The sequence below is a fragment of the Micropterus dolomieu genome, linkage group LG08 (genome assembly GCF_021292245.1).
Source record: "Micropterus dolomieu isolate WLL.071019.BEF.003 ecotype Adirondacks linkage group LG08, ASM2129224v1, whole genome shotgun sequence".
NCBI classification, from domain to species: Eukaryota; Metazoa; Chordata; class Actinopteri; order Centrarchiformes; family Centrarchidae; genus Micropterus; species Micropterus dolomieu.
This window is the reverse complement of record NC_060157.1, coordinates 6,638,506-6,662,000: the sequence shown is the minus strand read 5'-3', so window position 1 is coordinate 6,662,000 and position 23,495 is coordinate 6,638,506. Positions and strand designations below refer to the sequence as shown.

The window sequence follows — 23,495 nt, the reverse complement described above, 5'->3', positions numbered from 1 at the left end:
TTTGCTCTGAAATGTAGTAGACCAAAGTAGTAGATAATAGAAATACTCAAAGTACAAGTACCTCACAATTACACTTAGGTAGGCCTATAGAAAGGCTAGAATGGAAATATTCTTTAGTAAATGTACCTACTCCACTACATTTATTTGATAGCTTCGGTTGCCAGTTCAGTTGCAGATTCAGAATGATAATACTAAATAACATCAACAAATAAATGATGATGAATAATTAAAAGTTTAGTTAAGGCAAAACAGCTAACAGGCAGTATATAGTATTAGCTCCAGCTTTACTAGCTGAAACATTAAAGTGACTACACATTAATGAATCAATAATTAATCCAATAATAAAAGTATAGATTACATTATTTTGAAATGGGCCATTCTGCTCAATGAGTACTTTTACATTTGGTACTTTAAGTATATTTTGATGCTGATACTTTTGAGAATTTACTTGGTGTGGTATAAAAGATTGGAGTACTTGTTCCACCACTGAATTCATTATGAGAATAAAACTACATAAGTAGAACGGCTACCATAAAACTACACAGTACACAAGCGTCTCTTTTGAACTACTACATGAAGATGAGACATTCACGATCACACACTAAGATAATAGTGTGTTGAACAACAAATGTAAATGTAAACACAAAAGAAAGAACGATTTCAGCAGTTATAGGCAACATGCTGACGCAGAGGTTTGAAGTGTGAAAAATAAGATGCTGAGATCTGGGGTCTTTAAAGGGTTAACAGGAGGAGGCGCAGTGGTCAGCTCGTCTGGGTGGAGTGAAGTTTAGACATGTACTATACTACAACAAATTAGCCAAGAGGGTTGCATAATGGCTGTGTGAATACCAAAAGAATTGAAAACATCTTTTTAAAAAAGGGAAACCCAGCAAGCCAGGTCGCTGCTAAAGACTGAGCTGAGATGAGTGCTGTGAGTGAAGAGTCGCTGCTGGATTATTTCTACTCCACCGGAGGCAATTCAGGCAGAGTCAAAAATGCAGATATACTGAAGACATTTAAGCCCTTTATTGGCCATAGTGACTTGCAGTTGCGTGGTAAGTAGCGAGTCGTTGAATCGTAGGTTCAAGTAGATGGAAATATTTGGCCGAAAATGGAGAAATGTGATGTGAACGCGCGGCATCAGTTACTGCTCGTTACAAATACCAACTGACCTCGTGTTTGCCGGACAGGTCTCATATTTGGATACATATGATTCATGTTTTTTTCCCCAGTCTGCTTTAACAAACGGCTTTCATGTGCTTTCATTGTTCTCTGCTGTAAAGCAGACATCTGGATTGCATTAAATACCCCTCCAAAGATCTGCAGGAATTGTGTCATTTCCTCCCTTCAGGCCAGTTGTAGAGCTGCCTGGCTGGTAGCTGATCAGAGGACCTGAACCAACCCATCACCAAAAACATGTCGCCATGCAGTGTCACTCCCCAGACAGAGCTGGGGTCCCTCAGCAAAATGAGGAAGAGTTATAAATTCACTATTGTAGCGTTCAGCCCAGTAATACCTTACTTGCTGCAAAGCTGCATCTCTCTGCTGTTCCTCTTCACCCACACTACAGATGCTTATGCAATCCTGTTCATTCCTGATCATTGCTAACACCAAAAACTCCTCTCATATTTGACTTCAACAGACAAATATTTTGAGTATAAGTTAATGTTATATTGCTAGGCACACCTATCTAATGCAATAAACCCTGTCCATCCCACTTTAAAGCTCCACTGTGAAATAAGAATAAACACAATCTTCCTGTCACAAATGAAAAACCAATACAATGCAATATTGCTCAGCTAATACATAGGTTTCCTGCGAGAGCCACTTGGTCTTGTATGACCAATCACTTCTGTTGGCTAACATTCAGTAGCTGATTAATCAACGAGTTAATCGACTGAAAATCAATGAGCAGCTCTATAATTGATTCATGGTTTCAGTAATTTTATAAGCAAAAAAGCCACATTTTTGATTGTTCAAGGTTTTCAAATGTGAGGATATTCTTGGCCTTCCATTACAGTAAGTTGTAAATCTATGGGTTGTGGACTGTTTGTTGAACATTTGAAGAGTCACTTTGGAGTCTGGGAAACTGCAATGGACGTTTTACTGTTTTTGATGTTTTATTAACCAAACGATGAATCAGTTAGATTAAGACAATAAACAGCAGAACTCAACAAACATGTCTCCTGGTGAGATACTATGGCTTTACTCTTTGTTTTACATATGTTTATCTGTACACAAGAGAGAAGAGTCAACAGACTGGCTCAGTAATGTTAGGTACACAGGAATATGTATCTAAAGTTGCTGATAGATTCAACTTTTTTTTATTCGTAACAGGAAGCTTGTCATTTATTCATTTCAGAAAGTTGACAAAGCATGCATTACTGACTAATGACTAAAACATATTTGGCCAAGAAGACAAATAACAAGCGTGTAATGATTAATTATCTATCCATTCAAAAAAGGGCCTTTGCCTTTGGCACTGCCTGTACGTTAACCTCCCTAAATGATTATCCAAAGTGACCTTGTATTGCAGTTGCCAGCATGTACTGTCCAGATGCTATGTCAGCACTGCAGTTGTTGACAGAGGTTTAGAGGGCCGCCTTGATACTCAGCCATCTGACATGGCTGTCCAATTAGAAAAGTGCTTCCCACATATTTAAAGTCTGTCATAACATGTGGTTGCAGATTTTCATGTTGTAATTGTGATGATAGTGTTTTAATCATTATTAAGTCCACATGCATGACTGGATGTAGACCTCTAATGGGGTTGCTTTTTCATCAGATAATAAAACTGGGGCATGGTGGGGAATGTAGCGGTGTTGGGGGATGTGTGCATGTGTGTGTATGTATGTGTTAGTTGCGTGTTTGTGCAGACCTTTTGCTAATAAATAACTAGCATGTATGCTACGTTACTCTCTCGCGAGCGAGGAATTCTTTTGTTGAGACAGATGTAAGTGGCTGCTTCCTTTGGTTTTCCTGTTGTTGTGAATGTGAGGCGTGCAACTCATCTCACTGCATCAGGAAAAGGAAACACTTCAATTGTCCTGAGCTGCATGCCAGTGTACACCTAGGCATGAATTGAATACCTACGCCTGGAATAATGTCTGTGTAGCCGATCTGGCTGCTTGATAACAAGAGTTAGCTCTTAATCACAGAGTTTGCACATGTCTTAATATATGGTCACTGGTGTAAACAAAGACAGATAGCTTTATCTGATGAGGCCTATCAGCTCGTCAGCTGTGGTTTGTTTGGTTCCCACAGGAAAGATTTCCCATAGGTCTTAAGTGACTCAGGTTTTTGCCTTTGGGGACACACTGTGATCTGTTTGGATCTTTGCTGGAGGGGAACTTCTTTCCTCTCTCTCGTTAGCTTGTGTTGCAGTGTTTTCCTTCTGCACCAAAGCAACTGTTTCTTTGCTATGTTAGCTGCATCTAGTTTGGACAGCCAGATGTGCACTGCCTCATCTTACTTCAGATGGAGAAACAGAAACCAGCAGCTCATCCTGCAGACTGCAACTCACAAACCCACACATCTATTGGAAACAGACACTATTACATTCTAGCCGTATCTATAAATATTTTAGTTTATAATTACTGTCTTCCTCATATGATTTGACTTTGGGACTACTGATGTATTAGCAAATGTGAGGAATTCAAAGCTATGTTTAGTTTTCAGTTTTTCACATCAACATATTTTTCCTTGCAGCTAAATACAGAGAGGAATTCAAGCTCATTATTGACCGAATCGCTGTGGTGAAGTCAGAAAATGTAAGTGAACTATTCAAATATTTTTACCTTTTGTGGAAAAAGCCCTGCTTCAAAGCAGTCATATTTCAAGACTGAGGCATAAGTATCACTTCTATGAAAGGTTGCTGTTCAGTTAAAGTATCATGACTCAACAAGGGGCTGTCCAATATGTTTACGTAGTTTGTACAGAACAGTTTGTACCCACTGGTTTCCCCCGAAGGGACTGCAGCTGCACTTTTCATTTTTCTTGAAACAATTTTTATGAAGTATTTTCACCTATTGACAAAATATTACTGCAAGATGAATCAGTCCAAACTAAATGGAGTTATTATGTGACTGTATTTAATGTTTGAATTAAGTATTTTCAACTTTTTGTTTGGGAGGGGGGGTATGCTTATTTGCTTTGAGTTAGGTGAAGATTGAAATCACTGTCTTACCTTTCTGTTTCAGCTGCTTGTTTAAGCAACCTGTGAAGTTGTTATTGAACAAGTTGTGTTTACATTGAATGATACTTACCAAAACACATGTATGTATCCTTGAGGTCTTACAACTGTAGTAAATGTATTTCCTTCCTCATAAATCATTTGATTTCAATTTTTAATTGTTAACATCCATGTGTACTAGCAAGCAGTCTTCTGGACACAGGAGTGTGTGTTGCCTCACCCATGTGCATGTGCGTGCATCCCCCCTCCCCATGAACCACGTACCTCCTGGTACCATGCACTTCCCCATAAAACCAGTTTTACATTTCTGTTTGTATAAATTTAAACAAACAACAAGTTATTATTAAACTTTTTTAAACATTTGACAGAGCCAGGCTAGCTATTTCCCCTTGCTTATAGTCTTTATGCTAAGCTAAGCTAATAGTATCCTGGCTGTAGCTTCAAACTTTATGGACAGATATGAGAGTGGTATTAATCTTCTCATGTGACTCTAATCAAGAAAGCAAATAAGCGTATTTCAAAAATGGAGCAGTTTTTCAAAAGCGAGACTCTAAACAAAATACATAGTTGACTAAATCTTATATACAAACTGTCAACAATAAAAATCTACAAATTTGAAAAAAGCAATGACTGGCTTCACAAAGCCTGCTTGTACATACAGTCCCCTCCAAAAGTATTGGAACGGTAAGGCAAATTCCTTTGTTTTTGTTGTTGAACACATTTGGGTTTAAGATCAATAGATGAGTATGAGACAAGAGTTCAGAATTTCAGCTCTCATTTCGTGATATTCACATCTAGATGTGTTAAACAACTCAGGACATATCACCCTTTGTTTGAACCCACCCATTTTTCAAGTGAGCAAAACTATCGGAACATGTAACTGACAGATGTTTCTTGTTGCCCAGGTGTTGCCTTTTAGGTTGATTGTCCAAACATTAAATATCTCTGCATGAATAGTCTTAAGTTTTCATCCTTGGTTCAAACCTATAAAGACAGCATTTCCCGTTAAAGAGGATAAACCAACATGAAGACCAGAGAGCTGTCCATGGGAGAAAAGCAAGCCATTGTCAAGCTGAGGAAAGAAGGAAAATCGACTAGAGCCATTGCACAAACTTTGGGCATAGCAAGCACAACAATTTGGAATGTCCTGAAAAAGAAAGAAACTACTGGTGTACTGAGCAACAGACGTCGAACAGGTCAGCCAAGGAAAACAACAGTAGTTGATCAAAGAAATATCGTGAGAGCTGTGAAGAAAACCCCCAAAACATCAGTGACATCACCAACGACCTCCACAGTGCAGGGGTGAAGGTATCACAATCCACTGTTCGAAGAAGACTCAGAGAGCAGAAATATAGAGCCCACACCACAAGATGCAAATCACTCATCAGCAGGAAGGATCAGAAGGCCAGATAGAAATTTGCAATGAAGTACAGAGATGAGCCGCAAAAGTTCTGGAACACAATCTTATGGACTGATGAGATCAAGATTAATCTCTACCAAGGTGATGGAAAGGCCAAAGTGTGGAGAAAGAAAGGAACTGCTTATGATCCGAAGCATACAAGCTCATCTGTGAAGCATGGGGGAGGTGATGTCATGGCTTGGGCGTGCATGGCTGCTTCTGGAACACACTCATTAATATTTATTGATGATGTAACTGATGATGGTAGCAGCAGAATGAATTCAGAAGTGTACAGAAACACTGTCTGCCAATTTACAGAGAAATGCATTGAAACTAATGGGGAGGAAGTTTATCATGCAGCAGGACAATGATCCAAAGCACACTGGCAACAAAACAAAGGACTTCATCAGGGGAAAAAGTGGAAGGTTTCAGACTGGCCAAGTCAATGACCTGACCTTAACCGAGCATGCATTTCACCTCCTTCAGTCTCCCCACTGAAGGGAGAAACACCCCGAAACAAACTAGAACTGAAAGAAGCTGCGGTAAAAGCCTGGAATAGCATCACAAATGAAGAATGCAACAGTTTGGTGATGTCGATGGGTCGCAGGCTTGAGCCAGTTATTGCAAGCAAGGGTTATGCCACCAAATGTTAAATGTTATTTACTTTAAGATTATTTGTTGATAAGTTGTTTAACACATCTAGATGTGAATACCAAGAAATAAACGCTGAAATTCTGAACTCTTGTCTCATACTCATGTTTTGATCTTAAACCCAAATGTCTTCAATGAACAACAAAAACAACCGTTCGAATACTTTTGGAGGGGACTTACACGTCTATAAAACATATGTAAGGCGAGCGTATTGAAACCTTCCCCCTCCAGCAATGAATGCGAAAACAAACTCTGCACATAGAATATGGACAGTGAAGCTCAAACATCCAAGTGAAGTAACAATAAGCAAAACCTATTTTTAGCAGATGGGGGCTTTAAAAATAAAGCATTATAGATAAATTCCCATTATTGGATAAACACATAAAAAACACAAAGAAAGAAAGACAGTATAACCCACATGGGTTTTTATTGTGGATGTTTTACTTTTTTCAAAAGTAATAATGTGCTAATTGACTGTTTGTCGCAGGGTGAAAAGTATCTTGTCCTAAAGAAGAAATACAGGCAAATGCTGCATGAGCGATACACCAAACATCAAGGGACTGATGGGGACGGACAGAGACATTCGAGGCCGGCCAGACCTTCTGCCACTGTACTGTGGGACGTGACGGACGCCTCGACTTCTTCGTCTCACCAGAAGGAACCACGGGATGAGTCGATGCCATGCAGAGAGCCCGACAGTGATGCAGAGGTGAATCGATTCTGTGTCATTTGTAAAAACAGTAAATTGTAGGGCAGGCTGGGATGATTCAGCAACAACACTGGGTGCTGAAATGCAACTTCCTGAATCTGCTATCGCCCCAACACACCATGTTTAGTCTTTATGTGAATGACACATTTATTTCTAAACAAGGCCGTCTTTGTTAGTGTACTCTGTCTTTTCTCTACCACCATGTGTCAGAATTTAATGCTGGTCGTGTGGCGCACATTTACACAGTGGAGTACTGTGGAGCAGAAAAATTCTCTTACATAAAGGGCGGATTTGTTTAAAACTAATGCAGAGAAGAACTCTATTGTTTTGAAAATAAACACTGTGTGCTGGTTGAATATCTTTGCACATGATTTGTTCAAACAGGCACTAAAGCAACAGCACTGTCCACATCCAGATGGCGAAGGGAAGAAAAGAGCAAACAAAGTACTAATGCTGTCTGTTAACCTCCGCCAGCACTCGACACAGCTAAACATTTGGCCTGTGAACACTCAGATCACACATTTGGATCAGAGACTGTTTGAATTTATAGCACATTATGTCTGTACTCCTGCAGGACCAGCAGACAGGAACAGCCTTCATGCAGCACACTGTACTGCAATGCCCTGTCATCCAAATCCAGGAACCCTCAGCACAAAGCAATGGGGACGATGAGCTGAACAAAGATTCGGGGTCAAAGGTGACAGTCTGGCTGATTGCCCTCCTGTATACTGTTAATTTAGTTTACTGCCAATTTTGTAGGTAATTTAAGTCTAGATCACTCCTTTTCTGGCCAAACAAGGCTGGAAAAGAGGCAGAAGTATGATTAGACTGGAATACAATTAGTCCATTATTTGATCAACACAAACACATTTTAGTAATACATTCATTTTTTTTTCCAAGTCTTTTTCTAAACTGAAATGTGTCCCCCTTATTCATATTTTCTTGTTTTTATTTTATTTATACTTCTATGATTGTAAATGGAATGTCTTTGGGTTTTGGACAATGTGAAGACATTACATTTTGCTCTGGGACAATGGCTAAGGACAACTGTAATTGTTAGTTGCAGCCCTACACTACTACGCTGCCATCAGGCCAGGTGGCTTTAACATGGTTTTCATGGATTAAATCCTATGAAGTGGAAGTTAACCCCACATCGTTTCTTAGCAGACGATTTTATAGCTTCATTACTGAAAAGTTTTTTAGGCCATACTTCCTAACAAAGGGGTATTCGGAAAGATTTAGGAGAAGCTCAACTAATCTGAAAATAAACAAACAGAAATTATTACTTGGTAAAAGAAATATATCCACACAAAGACACAAATAGGATTACAAATTGGTGTGAGGCTGCTCTTTAGCATATTTTATTATATTTATTGTCACAATAACCTGGAAACTTCCAGCTACGGTAGGCTGACTGCACAGGAAACGTGTCCCCCAACCTCAGTCAGTTGTAACACACATAAACAACACGTGCTGAGATTTAGAGTTAGAAAGCTATTAAAAGCAAGCATAGATGTCGAAATTGAAAACTAAAATAAATCAATATATGATTTAAATGACCAGTTTTTGCTTCTCTAAGTGGTAGTAATATGAATACAAATTAAAAAGATGGAGAAATGAAAATCCTAAAAATAGACAGTTCTTGGATGTCTTTGTCTTCTGTAAGAAAAATATTGTAACATCCAGTTTTATCTAATTAATAGTGTTATGTTACATCCAGTTCAAAATCCATTCAGAACAACACATTTGGAACACGATGAGTGACATTTAAGGGACATAAGGGTGCATAAAACAACCAACCTACTGTAATAATCACCAGAATTATAATCTAGTCAGGATCTAGAAGTGAGTCAGACAGTACAGAAAATCTATTATAATTAATAGTACCAGACAATATGATATGACAATAACATGAAAATAGATTGTTAAACACTGTTTTAGTGTTTGGGCATTCAGGAATCTCAGTATAAACATAGACTAGGTGTTGAAATAGTCAATAGTCAATTACCCAGGCCCAAAGTGACACCTTCACAATGCCAGCCAACAGTCCAAACCTCAAAATAATTAAAAATAAATATCAAAGGTAAGCATATTTTAGAAGCTGGAACCATTAAATGTTTTTGCATGAAAAATTACTTTAAGTTGCCAAATTAATTTTTTGTCATTTGCCTAATTAATGAACTCAACACTAATCGTTTTAGCTGTACTTGAATATTCTGTTGGGTAGTTGTCTTATCATGTTGTATTTGTTTCTTTTAATTTAAACCTTTTTGTGTGTAGAAGTGATGAACTAGAAGTATAAGCCCATTAGTTGATCGGCGGCACCTTTTTGAAATAGATTTAAAGTTTTCATAATTAATGTCCTCTCATTCTGAAAGACGTTTAGATGAACATTTAATGTTGGTGAATTTCCTTTTTTGAATTACATTTCACTGTAGTTGCTCAGATGAAAGACACACCTTGGACTTACTGTATCTCAAAGTTTGAGAGTGAGGGACAAACACTTGACTTCCAGGTTCAGTGCTTACTCTATAGTAGTTCCTCCTTTACCCACAAGGTGGTGCTAAGAAAATTACCTGGATTTGTAACCTACAGTATGTTGATTTTGAGTGGGAGGAGAACCCACTGGGGGAGAAGGGGAAGAATATGCATTTAAATTAAGCTCTCTGTTATTATGTTAAGCAGCAACATGTTGGAACTCATTAGAAAGATAATAATCATTTGTGCCGATTAAAGAGATTGGGATTTATCTGAGAGAAAGATATGTGGCTCTCCTTGATGACCTGCACAACAGGCAGATGAAATGTGTTGAAGTGTGTTAATATAGCACCGCAATCAGATTAAATGTGTTTGCTTAAGGTATTAGTCACACCATTGAACTTTGTATGTAGGACAAGTTCTTTCACATTACAGAAGCTACCTAGCAGGTTTATACACTGTTCTTAAACAAAACACCTGAGGCTGTAAGCTCTGTTGTTATTTGTCATTTATTAAATCATGCTCCCAAATGCAGGACGACACTCTGGGGGCAGATCAGTTCTGCTTCCCTTAAGTTTAAATTAGATTCAGGAGGAGAGCATCGTCCTTGCCTGGCATCTTAGTCACTGTTTTGGTCGTTCATAGGGAAGACTGATCAGCCTGAATTCCTGTTGATTACAATGGATTCCAATTAGAGCTCAACCGCTTGCACTGATATACTGGTATCAGCATATAAATCGGCCCATAAGTACAAATACATTTAGTTTGTCCTCCAGAAAGAGAACAGAAGTTTTTTTGAAACATGTCTTGTTCAGTACATTTTTTGGTGTCACGTCTTAAAAAAAGATATGTGACAGATGGTGTGCTGCAGGAGTTTTGAGAAGTTTCTATGGACATTTTTTCCCCCAAGCCGTAAAATCTGTTACTGTAGAAATCCAATGTAACTGCAATGAATTCAAGTTATAGATACAGTTCTCTGGTGGGGACCAAACAACTGTTATGGGAAGTTAGCATTTGAGATTAATTAATTTTGGTTCTTGTTATTTTGGCTACAGGGACGGTTGGTTGGTGGTCGACACTTTGGCCTTAAAGAACAATTGCATAGATTGTCATGAAAGACATTCATAGTTCCCAGAGAAAGAATCCTATTGACCTTGGTGATCTCAGGACTTTTTCTCTAGCGCCACCATGAGGTTGACATTTATGGTTTTGAGTAAAATGTCTTTACAGCTATTGGATGGATCACAAGGAAGTTTGGTACAGACATCCGTGGCCTTTTAAGGATGAATTGTAATAAACTTATTGGTTCCTTAACCTCTTCCCGTCATCAGGTCAAATCTGAATTGGTCCAATATGAATGCTACTAAATACTTGAATAACAGATGATACCCCCATCAGCCTCAGCCTCATGCTAACATGTGCTAAATAGTAAATTATATAGTGTTTTATACTGTTGGTTAGACATAACATTGAAGATGTCACTTTAAGCTATGGAAAATGTCTGTATTACCAAGAATAATTGAAAAATTACCAGAATAATTGAAAAATTTATCAGTATTTGTAATGTGTAGTATAAATAATGGTTGCAGCCCTAAAGCAATTAAAATTACAATTAATGAAACATACTTTCCATTCACACTCAATAATGTTTTTCTCGGCCTGTTATTATTGGTCTCCACCATAAGTGCCAAAAAATTGACATGTGCTGGAGCGGAACAGGCTGGATAAATACAATCCATCCACTTTTCATGTCCAGCATGCTGACGTGTGACAGTCTGTGCAAGAGACATGAAAGGGCTGAGTGTTTTAAAATCATGTCTCTGCATGATCTAAGAACAATTTGCAATCACGTCCCCCGTAAAAAAGGTGAGAAGAAAAAACTTCTCCCCTCTCACATAAATCAGCTAAAGAGACACATTTATACAATGCTAGAAGAGTTTTTCTCTTGACCACTTCAGACTGAAATGGTGACAAAAACACATGGCCTGACTGTAGGCGTGTTGTGTTTTGGTTAATTGTTAATTGGATTGTTATTCATTACCCCTTATGTGTGAAACCAGCACCTCTGTCTTGTTGTCTCATTACCTCTCTATCTGTCTGACACCCTTTGGTCACGTCTCGTCAACTGGAAAACATCACAGCAGTGTGACCAGGGTGTGAAAGTGGATGTGTGTGTGTGTAACATGTGATGCTGGATTATGCTGTGTGACTATTATGACTGTTACGGTACAGTTAAGTTGTGTCAAAGTTGGGGTTTTCGTCACCACTGAGTAATAGTCATCTGTTTTCTGTCTTTCAGTCCGAGTCAGAGCAAGACGAGGAGTGTACGGGGAGTATGGGCTCCGCTGCTGTCGCTGTAAGTCCTTTTCATGCATTTTCCTGTTGTTTTCTTATCAACAAAAGGCTTAAAGGAGTAGTAAGTAAAACATGTACAGTGTCAAGTCTACAGAGTTGGAGTTTCTCTTTTATCTTAATGATAGATGACCGTTAGGGTTTGGTCTTTGAAATACACATCCACTGTCCCTGTGATGTCACTACCGGCAGTCCTTGTTCCCTTTAAACCAATAACAGAAGAAAACTCATTAACTGTTGAATGTGCAGTGTGATCATGGGTGTCTCCCACAATGTGTCAGTTAGTGACTCAGTCATTTGTAGGAAATGGATTAGAGGTTTGTAGTTTCAGCATTATCAGAGCCCATATATAAGAGCCCACAACAGGATGTGGACAGTAGGGTGTGTGTGCGTGTCATTGTCATTTTTTATATATCCCAGTGGGGATTTAAACCATAAATGGGGACTGTCACTGTGGAGACAAAACCTTAGGTCCACATGAGTAAAGACTGTCAGACTTTTTGAAAGTTAAGACTTGGTTTTAGGGTACAGGTTACAATCAGGTTAATGTTTTGGGTAGGTTAATGTTAGGCATGTAGTTGTGATGGTTAAGCTTAGGGTAAGGGGCAAGGGAATGCATTATGTCAATGATGTGTCCCCACGGGGATAGAGAAACAAATCTGTGCATGTGTGTGTGCATATCTAACCTTACCCCTCTCTGTGATAGCTGGATCCTATAGAGAAGGAGTGGATCTACTCCGCTGCCGGTGCTCGAGTCCCTGACCTCTCACAGCTGCTCAGACAGGACCCCTCGCTGGCACACAAGAAGGTAGTGCTGCCCTCTGCTCTGCCTCTTAAAGGATAATTCCACATTATTGCAAATGGGATCTTATTTTCATATTTTTATCCACTGTCTATCTATAATAATAACATCTGGGAATGTGGTGCTATCACCACTACAAAGTCTGATAGGACAATAAACGTAAGCAGTAAAGCGATCAGACAGATAAGACAAACCAAGGCTAGCCAAACTTACAGTAAAATTGTATACAGAGAGACTCTCGAGTGGTTGCTATGGCTAGCAAGGCAAGGGGCACGTGACAAGACACAAACAGCCAAAGCTATAATTATGAAAATTTTTGGTAGCCTTGCTAACTTGTCAACTTGTAATAAAACTGTCCTTAAACAACTATAGCAATTTGAAAATGTTTATTAATTAACAGTTTCTTTACTATTTCATCTCTATTTGATGAGTTTTGACTATTTAGTTGTGATAAAGCATTGAGTTGTGCAAAACAACACTGTAAAAGCCACAGCCAACGTGGTCTATAAGATAACATTTTGATAGCTTGCAGAGCCAGCAGTCAGCAGTAAACATGCTAGCAGATTAACTTTCAAACACTAGTGCTAGCTAGGCTACCCCTTGTCCATTATGTCCTTTGTGAGTCTCTTGTCGTAAACACTCATCACAGTTGACAGACCAACCTCCTGGTTCAGCTTCAACCTACTGTACCTGCTGTAGTTAGGGGTGCACTCAATTTCCTGTGGATGTTTACTGATATGTTGATATGTCACTTTCAGTTTAACCTCCAAATAAACTGGTTTACATAATCTGGTTAAACTGTTAGCTTGTTTACAAGGACAAAGGGACAAAGAACCAGCAACCATGAAGTCTTCATGGCCAAGAATTTTCATTTCGGTGCATCCCTACTATTGGGGTGGAGTTTGCAGTGCTCAACAGTGATTGGTCATCTTTTACAACTTGCATACGGCTTCATTCACAAAATAAGGAAGGACTGGGTGTCTCTTGTATCAATGACATTTCTTGTGATGTTTCTTGACGTTAGAAACAAAGTTATGTTGTTGGCTTCCCAAATATAAAAAAAAGGGCTAGATGGATGGAATGAACGTGAGAGAGGCGTTTTCAGAAAGTGAATAAGAGGCAGCAGCAATAAGTGGACAAAGCTAGTAAACAAGAGAAATAAAAAGTTACGATATAAAGTGGAAATAAATAGCAAACACTTCACACCCTCAACTGATCATTGCTAGAGGGAGAGGTTGTGGAGTTTTCAGTCTCTCTTTTCATCCATTCAAACATCAGCGTCACGCAACAGTACATACAAAGAACATGATGTTGAGACTGTTTGTTTCTTTGTGTGTGAAAATCAAGTTTGCTCATGGGTCTAATTTGCCTAATCTTCGTACAAACAGGAATGCGCTAAAGGGACTTTTAAGTTTCTAGTTTAGTACCTGTATTTTCTTGTTATTGCAATGTCACTCCAGTTCCCAGATGCCAGGTCTTATTATCGTGGACCAGTTTTATCAAAACATATCCACACAAATAAGATCAGAGTTGTAATAAACCTGAATTATCCTTTAATGTAACACAACTACACAGTGAATAAAACAACAACAAAAAAAAGACTATTTCTTGAAGTTGGATACATGGTTTACAAAGCTTCACTAATATTTGCTTATGTCTCTTTTTTTTGGGGGGGGGGTTGTCAAACTAGGACTTCACCTCAGTGAGTATTTGATGTGGCACTTTGAAAATAATAGAATGTATCTAACATGCTGCACGTTATGGATGAAGTTTATTATTACGATTTTTGTCTGACCTAAAGCCTCTTATTATCTCATTTTGACACACTGTGCCTCCCAACTGTGACCATGACCATCCCTTTCAGGGGGTAAGTTTCATCATTCGTACATCTGTCTGCACCTTGTGTGTAATAACACCTACTGTAGCCTGTTGAAATTGAAGTTGATTCACAGCTTGCATTAAAAACTTGCATTGTGTAGATCAGTATGCGACACAAAACTCCTCAGACCCGTGTTTTGCTTGTATCATTTTTTCCCCTTAATAGTATTCTGAGAACCCTGTGTTAAAACATCCAGATCATGCATTTCAAAAGGTCCACTATCAAAAGGATTATGAAAGATAGCTTTTTAGCTCCTGTGGCCCCCTGACAACCCAAATCCTTTTATTTGTCTCCCTGTGCGCTTAAGAGATTTGAGCTCATGTTTGTTGTCCCTCCCCTGTGTCACAGTTCTCACACTGTCCTGTGGCCACGGCAGACCACCTTCTAAGAGTAGCCCTAAGCCTCTGCCATCCCCACCCGGACAAGATAGCACGGTTGCCATTGAAGTGTAGGGAGATGGGGGGGGAGATTAAGGAGAGTCTTAATGCACCACAAAGACTTCACCCACTTAAAGATAATCTGAAAGTAATAGAGCAGGCTGGGATTAATTGTAGAACAATGCTGGTTGTGTCCCTGGGAAGGTGCTAAGTCCCCTTCAGGCCTCTTTGATGTTCCCTTTAGCCCTCAGCCTTTCCCTGTTCAGCAGAGGTGGATGCCTTTCCAGAGATAACGTCCACCTCAAATCACAAAAGTCACAAGACTCATGAGAACCACAGTCTTTAAAACCAGGAGTTATTATATTCTGAATGATCTGATCTGTCATGTCCTGACTTTGCTCAACAGAAGTTATATTAAGTGTACCAAATACCAGGCTCCAAAATCACATGTTTGACCAGGACTGAAGGGATTACTCTTCATCCTGGGAGGACTTAAGTGTTTCCTGTTCAGACCAAATGTTTGTTGGGATCAGGTGGTTTAGTAGATATGCACTTCAAACAGTGGTTTAAACGTGAAGTTGCTTAAAAGTGAAGACATGACACAGGTCAGAACACCCAGAGCTCACCTAAGTCAAACACCTCTCACTCCGAAGTCTCACGCTCTTTTTCTCTTCCTGCACTGCTCGTGACGTGGACCTCTTTTCCTGCTGTGACGGACTTCCTCTGCCACACAGTTTGTAAGTACATCATTAGCCCATCACTCCTCTCTGCCTTCCTCCACATCAAGTGTCAGTAACACTGGCCATTGTGTCTCCTGTTGATGTGAGCCCTCTATTGCCACCACTTCCCTCACTGGGGTGCGCGTGGTGGGGACAGAGCCGTCCCTGAGTGATTGGACAGGTGGGGGGGCAGGAACAGAAACGAGAGGTGCAGGAAGGGAAGACGCTGCATCCTGTTCAGCCTCGTCCATCACCCATACCCACCAGGAGAGCCGCCAAGCTGCTTGTCAAACAGCCCTTTGGCCAATCTGTCTTAAGGTGTGACAGGGGACAGACAAAAGAGATGGAGATACTTGAGCCAGACAGCATCTATCACAATATGTCTTCCAGACGCCCGACACATAGAGGTGTAGCTACCTTTCGCTCCCTCACCCCCTTTTAGTGGTTACAAGCAGACATTTTTCTCTTGCCAGCTGTTGGACAGGCTTGTCGTGCTACAATTAGCACAATTAGCATCATAACCCCTAAACACAAAAGGATGTCTGTCCAGTTCAAGCAGCGTGTTAGCCCCAGTTCGTGCCTCTCGTGTGTTGTCGTTACATTCGAGTCACAGAGCTGAACATCTGTTTCTCTGCAAAATAAATGCCCGACGATGTCACTTAACAGATGTTCTGAAGGTATTTCCAGGATCCTCAAAGGCTTTTCTAAACACATGGATGAAAAGAAATTCTCTCTGCCACAAGAAAAAAATGTTTTTAACTTGTTTCTCAAATTGCGACTATTTCCTAATCCAGAAAAAAAAAATTTCCCTCACTTTTTTGTACAACTCAAGAAAAATAGTAACCTATAATTGAGATTGAAAATAGAACAACAACATCAATATAAACAAATATAAATTAAAATGTAAAATAAAGTAAAATGTTTAAGTTTTGGTACACACTGAATAAATTAAGCAAGGACATACTGTATGTCATTTGCAGATGCCATCTATGTTTGGATTAGGATAAAAAGGCGCAGCTTTGGGAACAGGTTACAAATGTTTTGACTTAATGACTTTCTGTGTTTTCCAAAGATTTCCAGGTAATTATTTTCTCAGATGCTTAGCTCTGTGACTCAGATGTAATGGAAGCACAAGCTGGGAGCAGTTATATGGTATGTGTGTCAAACACTCACAAGGTAATGTTTCAGCATGCTGTGTCTTCTGAGCTATGATTGTTTTTAGCGCTCACCGGCTCGTTTCATATTGCGCAGGAGCAGTGTTCAATGAGGTTGTAAGGTTTTCATCCTTCCACAGTTAATGGGTAATTCTCAAACGGTTACTGTTTGATTTACCGTGTTAAGGGTCAGACTCAGAAGGGGTGGATGTGGTTACTTAGGCGACATTTGCACCTACGCTCTGCTTTCACCTGTTGATAGCCCATAATTACGCAGCTTAAAGTGTGCACTAAAAACTGTGGAGATCACAGTTCTAGCCCGACAGGTGGATGTGGTTTGGTTTGGGACTTGTGTGTTTTAGTGTGTGTTGTACATATATGTGTTTATTATTTTCACATCTATGCACCCATTTAAGTATCTTTGCATGTAGACGTGTGGGTGTATCTCTAAGAGTTGTGTTGCAGGGGCCCGTGTTTCCCTCCTTGACGTGTGCTGACAGTAGTGCAGTGATGTCTGGGTGGGTCTCCACTCTGCAGGTCACACTAACATCATCAATCTTCCCCCTGGTGACAGGCGGCCAGGCCCCCCAACTGTGGGCACAGTGCTGTGTTGTTTTGTAATTAGGCTCTGTTAGATGGCAGGAAACCATCTCTCTATCCCTCTTTCTCACCATCCCTCCATCCATCCACTCCCCTCTGTGCGCAGCTGGCCCACAGCTGACATACAGCCAATAAGAAGCTGGACTGCTCAGCTTAGACAAGTTGTAATGATGCTATAGCAATTTCCATGCCCAACAATGGTACACAACATTGTAGAAGAAGAATTGTATGAATAACTCTTCTTTCCTTATTGCACACAGACAGCACTGCACTGGGCTGCCAAACATGGCAGTGGGGACATGGCCACTCTGGTGGCAAATGCTGGTGCTGATGTCAACACCAAATCAGTGAGTGCATTTTAATTTTGTTCATTTTTAGACAATGATTTTTAAAGGGGCACTACAGCTATTTATTGCTGCACATCAATGAATTAGGGGGTTCTGTGCAATACGGTGAAATGGTCAAAATTCAAACAACAGATGCAAAGATATGCAGACTTGTAGTTTTTAATATGGGTCTTTTTCTGGTTTAGTGGGTTTCTTCCATATCCATAAAATACAACAACAATCTTCTAAAGTCCTATTCCCAACTTTTTAGTCGTAATCTCAGTTGCCAATACACTTTTACAGCGTTCAGTCATCTCTCTCCTGCTGTAACAGACCTTACCCTAACCCTAAGCTAGCCTCGACCCCTTGACTCTCTCATAGACTAGTCTGTCATGTCAAGTTGTGACATTAAACCTGTGATGGTTCATTAAACGATTATTTAATGAAATAGTGTTCATTAAACAAACTTACTTCCCTTAAGCAAACATATGGTGTGAACCACATGACATACTGTTAAGATTACTTTATATATTATAAACATCATTATCAATGCAATTTTGGGAGCTTGTCTTACTTCTTGGAGCTTGTCTTCTTTAAATCTATGGTGCAATGCAGTTTGCTTTCCTGTGTCGTGTACAATCACCGATTTATTCATGGTATTGTTCTTTCTTGCAGCATGTGAGTATCCTGTTTTTTAATCAGGAAGTGACGGGTATGTACAGTAAGTGATTGGAGTGGATATCAAGAGGATAACAACATGGCTGCTAGTTTCTTCTTCTTTGCCCCTCAGTGATGTAATGTTTCTAAATGATCTCTGTGAACATCCAGCTGTGCAAATTTATTACAGCAGCATGTGTTGTTCGGCTGCAGGAGTACGCCGCTAATAAATCATGTCATGTCATGTTAATTGTTTCCCAAAACAGTGTGTCTATGTGCCAGCATGCACAACTCTAGAACTATGCAATTTTCAGTGAATTACCAAGCAATTATGTTTTTACCATTATCTTCTGTTTCTATAACCTTTGCTAATTTGTATATTTTTTCCCATGCTGTTTTCATTGGCTGTGTTTGGTCCTGGGAAACTCTAGGGGGTAGGTACTAAACCTTTCCAGCACTTTGCCACAGTTATCCCCCTGAACTCAACACAAAAAAGTGTCAATTTTAAACTGCCATAGCCCTTTCTGTGTCAGTGAAGTGAATGTTAAGGTTGCATAACCACTGTCCCTAAATAGAGAATAATTCTGAACTTAAAAATACACGTTTCTGATTTTCTTTATGCATGTTTTTCTTTTGTTTTACTCTTGTTTTTGTTCTGCAGGGATATACACCTTTACACATTGCAGCGTTACATGGTCATCGGCATATTCTAGACCTGCTCATAGGGACATATGGTAAAAACGGCATTCATTTAACCTCTTGGCTGCAGGGATAGCACTTTAAAACAAGTCTTTATCACGCTAGTGTTTACAATCATTACTAGTAAATGTAGAAAATTAAAATCTTGATTTAATGTAAAATACATGGTTTTGCAATATACACTGAACAAAATTATAAACACAACACATTTGGCTTTGCCCCCATTCATCATGAGCTGAACTCAAAGATGTAAGATGTTCCCTACATACACAAAAGGCCTATTTCTCTCAAATATTTTTCCCAAATATGTCAAATTCTGTGTTAGTAAGCACTTCTCCTTTGCCAAGATAATCCATCCACCTCACAGGTGTGGCATATCAACATGCTGATCAGACAGCATGGGTACTGCACAGGTGTGCCTTAGGCTGGCCACAATAAAAGGCCACTTTTGTGTACATAGAGAAAGTCTTAGGTCTTTGAGTACAGCTCATGATGAATGGGGGCAAAAACAAAAGTGTTGCGTTTATAATTTTGTTCGGTGTAAGTGCAGTCAATCAGATTAAGAGTGACAGTAGGTTCCAATCTTACCTGAGTAGTTTTGTTTACTTTTGGATCATGCATCAGCTTTAGGTGTAAGGTGTCAGTGAAGTAGCTTACCCGCTGCCTCCCATGACGTGTCTCAGTTTTCAGAGATATAATTTTTCTCTTATCAGGGGCTAAAGAAAACTTAAGGGACTACAGTGGCCATCTTGCCTGCCATTATCTGAACATCAAAGAACAAGAGGGTCCAGAGGAAGACTGTGAGCTGCGTGAGTGCCCCTGCTGCTGAATTACAAATTATTTGATGGATAACTGTCAATTTCACTTTGTTTAGGTTTTATGTTTTTCTTTTCTAATATGTTGTATTTTCTATCCCCCAAAGCACTTTCTAATTCTGCTTTTGAAACGCTATTGAAATAAAGTTTACTTACTTAAAGTAAGTAGTAGGACAGTACTGTAGCTTTTTGTTTGGAAAATGAGTCATGGGCTCAAATTTCAATTACAAGTTTGAAGCACTCTATGAAATGTTAAGAGTTAGATGAAGTTATTTAATTGTATCGTCTTTGTCACAACAGAAGTACATGTGACCAAACTTTATTTAAATACATTTGTAAAACAAAAGTAAAAATAAGCTATTTTTCTTTATAAGTAAGACAAGTTAGATATTTAGATACGTCTCTCATGTCTGTATGCCAAATACTTGATGTCTACAATGTGTCTGTGTGTATCAGCAAATGGTAGTTTCTGTCTGTTTTTGTTGAGCTTTTTGTCCTGTTTGCTTATGCTTGTTCTGTGTACGTACATTGAGAGCACTTTTAGACCGGACTCAAATTCCTCGTATGTGTACACATACCTGACCAGTAAAAGTGATTCTGATTCCTCTTATTCAAATATTGAAGTTACTGCCACCGTCACTTAGCTTAGCTTAGCATAAAGACTGGAAGCAGGTGGAAACAGCTAGTCTATCTCTTTTGTCTCCAATGTGGCTGTCCAAAAAAGACATTTAAAATATTGATTAGATAAACTTCGGAAAAATGAAAATTAACCTCCCGGCGTTTCACTTCTGCTATCTAGGATATGAAAACTTAGTTGGTAATATGGTAATCATGAATTTTCCCTAATCAATTAACTTTTGTTTCATTGTGATCCCAGAGTTTCAAGGCCCTCAGGCCAGAGAGCGGAACAAGAACAGGAAGTTGGTATCGTTGTTTCAATCTAAGAAGAAGTGGGGCTCAGCAGAGGAGCTGGCTCCGATAGAGGAGGAGAGGACGGCGTCGAATCAGCTCGCCCTTCCTGCATTCAGACCCAGAAAATTCTCTCGCTGAGGAGAAACCGACACCATTTCTGATTCTGCTAGCTCTCCTGCACTCACACATCCACTTAATCCTTACATTCATATAAATTACACTCATAATGTAAACCTAAATGCATATGTTATGTGCACACACACACACACACCATTCACCTATGCTTACCGAAACAATCCCACACGTTTGCTGATGCACCTAAACGGCTCATCCAAGTACTGAACGCAGATGCTTTAACAGTGAACAGGAGGTGTTGCAGATGATGCTATGCTACTATCAATATTTATGCTAACCATACAAGTATTTCTTGAAGCCTTTACATTTTAATGAATGTTGCTAACAGTTACTTATGCCTTACAATTTAAAATAGGCTCAGGCCACACGGAGTCTTTAAGCTTGTCATCGTCTTTGTTTGTGTTAAAGTGAGCAATTTTGAAGAGCAGACAACAACTGGACTGTAAAAGTGTCCAGATTTTACTTACTAGCAAGATTCAGTTTCCTGAAAGTTAATTTTCAAACTGTACTGAAGACAGTGGCTTCTTGGAAGGTAGAAAATGAGTCTCTAAAGTGTCTGCAATTTGTAGTTAATGTTCTTAAACATATCATCACATCATCGTGTTCCTACCTGAGCCACATTTTTCTCATTACCATTGCTAACTCTAATACAGGTCAAGGTTTAGATTGTCCGCCACCCTCAGTATTTACATGTCTGTCATTCCTCTGCTGGCTACTGTCAGGCTGTAATGACTGTTTTTCTGTCATGGTTCAGTTCGTCTGTGCTTGACATTGTTGTTGTCACTGACGTGAGTTTTTATGACTGATGTACTTGCAGTATGAGCAAAGATGATCTAACGTCTTTGCCGCTCTGTTACTTGATTTAGTTACCTCTGAAACCTCTTGCGTCAACATGGTGAATGTTAACGGATTGTGCTTAAATTATTCTTTTAATTATTAATCTAATTTGTCCACCCCCTGTGCATTAAAGTACTAAGTTAACTTTTGCAAAAGAAATTTGCACTACTACATTGTGAATCAGAGTCTTCTGAATTATTTTGTCCATTGGTATTAAAGGGCCTTTGTATAGCTTTAGACATCATTTTCATTTGCTGTAAAAGATGCTTAGCGTAACTATTTCTTTAAAATCTGGTGCCAGTGTAAAAGTTATAGTTGTATGTATTTTTCAAGCTAAATGTATAATCTAAACTACAAAACCTGCCTCCATTACATCTTTTGCACAATATTTATATAATGACGATAGTTTACTATTAAACTGTATTTTATATCAAACTGGATATTCATGTTTTACGCCACTCATGCATGTGCATTGTTCCCTTTGAACACAGTAGTAAGTCACTGTGTGTCCACTTCTCTGTCACACTGGAATGATCTACATCAAACTTCAATCTTTGGACTGAGTGACTTGGCTGCTCACATACACACACAGTTCCTACTTAAAAAGCAGAGAAGAACAACTTGTGATAATACTTTTTTCCCTTTCTTTCAATACAATAACCCTAGTTTTTTTTAAGCTGCCTTTGATCTCACTTTAACTACCTGACTTTGTGGGCTACAGATGGAGTAAATATGGGATCCTGCAAACTCTCCATACGGCTTTAGACCTTAATTCCTGATTAGCTGAAAAGGGCAGCACTTGCTTTTAGGTCTTGGATATCAGACGACACAGAGGGGAACATAGGCAAGTGTTTTTGTGCTTCATTTTTGAAGCGAGGATGTTTGAGGGATAAGAGGGAGTTTCTGTAATAGATACTTATCTTACTGCCCTCAAGCCCCTCAAACAAAGTCCCCCTCTGAAGAGATTATAACCCAGGGAGGGCACATTAACTCTAATCCGATGCTTTGAGGCCTTGCACCCCCATACCACCCTCTGCCCCACTTATTTCAACCCTTCTGTTGTTGGAGGGGCTACCTTGTATCCAGTGCATGTATGAGTAGGGCCTGTGGATACACACGAGGGTTGTGTGTGTGTGTGTGCACGCATGTATGTGTGCGTTTGTGTGTGAGTCAGGGGGGTGGAGGGACTGTTTCAATAGCACGCTGACTCTAATGAAAAGCATTGAGGGGTGCATACTGCTGTGTAACTGATTCCTCTCTCTGAAGAGATTAGGCGGTACATTGTTGGTTCAGTTGCTCATTTCCATGAGAGCACAGCCTCCCACCAGCGGCTGCTTGGCTTTGTTATTTTGAGTTGGAGAACACAGAGTCCAATGCCCCTGGCTTCCTTGTTACCATTGTTTCACAAATAGGCCAAAATGTAGATGTCACGTCACAGATGCCCAATAACCTCATTAGTTGCTCTCTGTGAGGCTATAGAGAGAAAATGATTAATGCATGAACTTCAGTTTGTTCAATATGGAGTTTCTTTGTAAAACTGAGTTAACACTTCTCTTAAAGTGTTTTTACTGGATATATAACTATAATAGATAGAAATAACCCATATGGCAATACCCTGGCCAGGTACAAATGGCATCTCTGCCTTTTTATGCTACATATGTGCAGGGAAACTAGAAACTGAGGTGGAGAAACGGTGTGCAGCGTAATAACAATGTATATAGGCTAAAACGGCAACACTTTACTTCAAGTCCCCCTATTAAGCATTCTATGACATGTCTTCATAGGATACATTATTTGTTTAC

The 23,495-nt window shown here is 39.4% G+C and overlaps 1 protein-coding gene and 1 long non-coding RNA gene across 4 annotated transcripts in view; one reads left to right on the top strand and one right to left on the bottom strand.

The window, feature by feature from the left end:
* LOC123975304 overlaps nt 1-23,495 on the bottom strand; it is a 38,552-nt gene that overhangs the window by 6,733 nt on the left and 8,324 nt on the right. The window contains exons 3-4 of one of the 3 annotated variants that reach the window (XR_006826027.1): nt 12,473-12,613; nt 6,653-6,962 (exon numbers count right to left, since the gene is read on the bottom strand). This is a non-coding gene — a long non-coding RNA (uncharacterized LOC123975304). Of the gene's footprint in view, nt 1-6,652; nt 6,963-8,284; nt 11,984-12,472; nt 12,614-23,495 lie in introns of those variants that run through there. The other 2 variants (XR_006826025.1, XR_006826028.1) reach the window with 2 other exon arrangements.
* LOC123975302 (ankyrin repeat domain-containing protein SOWAHB) lies at nt 825-22,133 on the top strand. The gene is made up of 12 exons (XM_046056639.1): nt 825-1,055; nt 3,709-3,770; nt 6,730-6,951; nt 7,526-7,648; nt 11,729-11,785; nt 12,488-12,589; nt 17,573-17,659; nt 18,314-18,316; nt 18,727-18,729; nt 18,957-19,029; nt 19,708-19,803; nt 20,687-22,133. The coding sequence occupies exons 1-12, from the start codon at nt 923-925 to the stop codon at nt 20,857-20,859; spliced, it is 1,134 nt and encodes a 377-aa protein (XP_045912595.1). The 5' UTR covers nt 825-922; the 3' UTR covers nt 20,860-22,133.